The 5,000-nt window shown below is 39.6% G+C and overlaps 1 protein-coding gene across 17 annotated transcripts in view; it reads right to left on the minus strand.

The window, feature by feature from the left end:
- LOC106876583 (cyclin-G-associated kinase-like) overlaps positions 1-5,000 on the minus strand; it is a 105,508-nt gene that overhangs the window by 46,814 nt on the left and 53,694 nt on the right. For all 17 annotated transcript variants that reach the window (XM_089344711.1, XM_089344710.1, XM_089344706.1 and 14 more), the window contains one exon: positions 3,383-3,442. In XM_089344711.1, coding sequence (XP_089200837.1) covers positions 3,383-3,442 — 60 coding nt within the window. The remainder of the gene's footprint in view (positions 1-3,382; positions 3,443-5,000) is intronic.

Raw genomic sequence — 5,000 nt, forward strand, 5'->3', positions numbered from 1 at the left:
ACTGGTGTATTGCTGTGCAAAGTAACCATTTCGAAGGAGATGATGTTAAAACTTAAGTAAATAAGCTATTTTGTATTAAACATAACTAGACTGGGAGCCTTGTGATACCACCTCGTATATATATATATATATATATATATATATATATATATATATATATATATATATATATACAAACAAAAGACAGGAGAATATGTATTTAAGAGAAACAAATATATACATGTGTGTGTGTGTGTGTATTTTTGCTTATGAGAAAAAAGTGTGTATATGTATCTGTGTGTATATACCTGTAGTGCTATGTATGTGAAATGGGTAGAATATGTGTGTGTGTGTGTGGTTTTAAGAATGTGTGAGAGAAGCGTATGTGTATGTGTGTGTGTGTGTGTGTGTGTGTGTGAGGCTTTGTGTGTATGTTAAGAAATTAGAATGTGCATGTACAAACACTAACATACATATGAATGATGATGATGATGATGATATTGCTGATGTCACTGCATGTGTATACATATATATATATATATATATATATATATATATATATATATATATATATATATATATATATATATATATGCATGCATGCATGCATATGTGTAACATTTCGTATGTGTGTAGGAGTCTGGTGCTCAGTGCAACTTAGAATCGTATAATTTAAAACATATATAGACCGAAAAATGTTTATGTGTATATATATATATATAGACATATGCATTTGCATGTAGTAGTATGTATGCATGTGGTGTATATGTGGATGTAAAAAAGAAAATATATGTACATATGATATACATGTAGGAGTGTGTACATAAGAATGCATGGTCGTGTAAGTACGCATGTCATCATGTAGATGTGTGTGTGTGTGTGTGTATGTGTGTGTGCATATATATATATATATATATTTATCTGCTGAGTATAGATATGTGTGCATACGTCAGTAAGTATGTACTTGCATGAAAGCATGCACATATATATATATAATCCAAATACATATACATACATACATATGAATACACATGTATACACACATATATGCATACATATACATACATTATACACACACATGTGTGTATATATATATATATATATATATATATAGGCACACATATACATACACATGCATATATACACAAATATATACACAGACATATGCATATATATATATATATATATATATATATATATATATATATATATATATATACATGCACACATACATATATATATATATATGAACACGTACTGGCATACATACACACACACACATGCATACATATACACATATATATTTACACAAACACATACAAAAATATATAGATGTGTTGTGTGTGTGTGTTGTATACATACATACACACACATTTACAGAAATTTAACAAGGCTCTTATCAGTAGATGCACCATTCTTTTTCTAGTAAATACACACACACACATATATATACATATATATATATATACATACGTGTAAATATCCATCTATTTTTATACATACACACACACATATATATATTACGAGGGGGGGATGGAAAAAGACAGCACTCAAGACGTGCAGTGCAATAACAGCTGCAACCAGCATACTAACATTGCGTGTGACTTGCATGCAAGTGTTTAGTGGAGAAACAGCGTTGTAAGGTGCACACAGATGCAGCTGAAGAGGAGTGGGAGGAGATGCGAGTAGCAGTGGTTAACATAAACTAACAGATTAAAAAGTCACAGTTTTAACAGCATGAAGGTCACTGTCGATATCTCGCTGCGTCTACATACATATACCCACACGCACGCGCGCACTCGCACAACACCCACGATCCAATGACATCAATGTCATCGTCATCGTCAATGGTGCCGCCACCACCCTCGCTCATCAATGTTGTCGTCGTCGGCAACATTGCTGTTGTTGGTGTTACCACTGATGTTATTAGAGGCAGCTGACTGACAAAATCATTTCCACATTGGGCAAAATGCTTCCGTCCATTTTTACATTCTGAGTCCAAAATTCTGTCGAGGTGGACTGTGCCTTTCATCCCTTCGGGGTCGATAAATTACGTACCAGTCAAGTACTGAGGTCGATGTGATAGACTAGCCCCCACCCCACGTTCTCAGTCCAAAATTCTGTCGAGGTGGACTGTGCCTTTCATCCTTTCGGGGTCGATAAATTACGTACCAGTCAAGTACTGAGGTCGATGTGATAGACTAGCCCCCACCCCACGTTCTCAGTCCAAAATTCTGTCGAGGTGGACTGTGCCTTTCATCCTTTCGGGGTCGATAAATTACGTACCAGTCAAGTACTGAGGTCGATGTGATAGACTAGCCCCCACCCCACGTTCTCAGTCCAAAATTCTGTCAAGGTGGAATGTACCTTTCATCCTTTCAGAGTCGATAAATTATGTACCAGTCAAGTACTGGGGTCGATGTGATAGACTAGCCCCCACCCCACGTTCTCAGTCCAAAATTCTGTCGAGATGGACTGTGCCTTACATCCTTTCAGGGTCGATAAATTATGTACCAGTCAAGTACTGGGGTCGGTCGATGTGATAGACTAGCCCCCACCCCACGTTCTCAGTCCAAAATTCTGTCACGGTGGAATGTACCTTTCATCCTCTCAGGGTCGATAAATTATGTACCAGTCAAGTACTGGGGTCGATGTGATAGACTAGCCCCCTCCCCACGTTCTGAGTTCAAAATTCTGCCGAGGTCGACTTTCACATTTCATCCTTTAGGGGGTCGATAAATTAAGTACCAGTGATTCACTGGAATTGATGTGATTGACTATTTTCCCTCCCCACAAATTCCGGGCCTTGTGTCTAGAGTAGAAAGGATTATCAAAGGCAGCGACCTGGTAGAATTGTTAGCACACCGGCGAAATGCTTAGCAGTATTTCATCTGCTGTAACATTCTGAGTTCAAATTCCGCCAAGGTCGACTTTGTGTTTCATCCTTTTGGGGTAAATAAATTAAGTACCAGTGAAACACTGGGGTCAATGTAATCAACTGGTCCCCTTCCACGAATTTCAGGCCTTGTGCCTTCAGTAGAAAGGACTATCATTAAAGGTAGTGAATGCAGCTGGTTGGCAGAATAGAGAGCTCTGGTCAAACCATCCAACCTACGTCAGCATGGACAACAGACATTAAATGATGATGATGCAGAATTGCTAGCATGTGCCTTGTGGAGGTACTTTCTCGGTGCAATCCCACAGCCATTCACGACCAAAAGGAGTCTTCATCTTATAAAAGACTATATTGTTTTTTATCATGTTAGATGATGGTGGAGCAACTGTGATGGTGAACTGGTAAAGGAGAGAAATACAGAAAGAAAGAAAAAAGAAAGAAGGGTTAAAAAAATACAGATTTGAGGCAAAACAACATTTGACACAATTTCTCACACTAAAAGGATACCAGATATCTTATCTCCTCCATAATAATGTGGCTTTTCTCATCATCGTTAGCGAGCAGCCTCTGCAAAGAAAAAAATAGAAAAAGGAATTCAATTAGACAAACAAACAAAAGTAGTCTCTTGTAGTCCAAGAAAGACGGTTCCACAATTTCTTGTTTAACAAGCTGCTCAAATGATTTGTTTCATCATTATCATCCTTTTAATGTCTGCCTTCCATGCTGGCATGGGTTGGATGGTTTGACAGGAGCCGGCCAGGTAGAAGACTACACCACGCTACTGTGTCTGTTTTGGCAGGGTTTTCTATGGCTTGATGCCCTTCCTAACACCAACCACCCTGCAGAGTGGACTGAGTGCGTTTTACGTGGCACCAGCACAGGTGAGGTGGATTTTGGCAGGGTTCTTTACAAGTGGATGCCCTTCCAAATGCCGACCACTTCACAGTGTGCATTGGATGCTTTTCATGTGGCACTGGCACAGGCGGGGTCACAGAGTAACTTGCAAGACAAAAATCCTTTGAGAGGGGAGGGGGAATTGGAGGAGGTGATCTTATGTCAGATGATGAAAGATTAGAGTATGACAAAAGAGACAGAGAAACAGAAACAGGTGTATATAGTTACCTGAACAGGTGCTAAGTATACCACATACACGGTAGAAAATTACTATTTTTAAATCTCACGAGAGATATTCAGCAACAGTACTTTGTAGTAAAGTTTGTTTGCCAACATAACATGGCAGTCCTGGTTTAGGACGTATGTTGCTGTAATTTAGCCCCAGAAGACATCGTCTCCATCTGGCTATACAACACAATCTGTGTCCTTATATTTTCGAACAAGGGAATCTAGCACCCCCACTCAGCTCAACACAATATCTGTGTATCGTAATTTCCTGGTTATTTCCCTTCATCAGCACAGAATAATTGTTAGGCGAGAGGTGGCGCTACCAAATTCCCGTTTGAAATATATAGTTTTCAAAGTGACATCTAGTCACTGATCCATGAATTAGAAAATGACTATTTGTAAATCTCACAACGAGAGATATTCAGCAACAGTACTTTGTAGTAAAGATTGTTTGCCAACATAACATGGCAGTCCTGGTTTAGGACGAATGTTGCTGTAATTTAGCCCCAGGAGACAACACACTGGCTCCAGAACACAACACACTAGCCGGCGCAGGAACTGAAACCACAATCTCACAATCACAAGTGCAACACCCTAACGACAAGGCCATGCAGCCTCCCTTATTAGACAAATATAGCAAGACAAAATAAACAACGAAGCAATTATGTTGGTGCCACATAGAAAAAACATTCATGGTGGTGTCACATATAAAGTACCCATACAGGTGCTACATGGAGACATATTGGCCCAGTGGTTACGGCAGCGGACTCACGGTCGGAGGATTATGGTTTCGATTCCCCGACCGGGTATTGTGAGTGTTTATTGAGCAAAAACACCTAAGGCTCTGGCAGGGAGTTGGGGGGCGACCCCTGTTGTACTCTTTCGCCCCAACTTTCTCTCACTCTTTCTTCCTGTTTCTTGAGTAACGCTGTAATGGACTGGCATCCTGTCCAGCTGGGGGAGAACACATACGCCATAGAAACCGGGCCCATGAGCCTGGCTA

This window comes from Octopus bimaculoides, chromosome 28, assembly GCF_046866305.1.
Source record: "Octopus bimaculoides isolate indiv1 chromosome 28, ASM4686630v1, whole genome shotgun sequence".
Classification (NCBI taxonomy): Eukaryota; Metazoa; Mollusca; class Cephalopoda; order Octopoda; family Octopodidae; genus Octopus; species Octopus bimaculoides.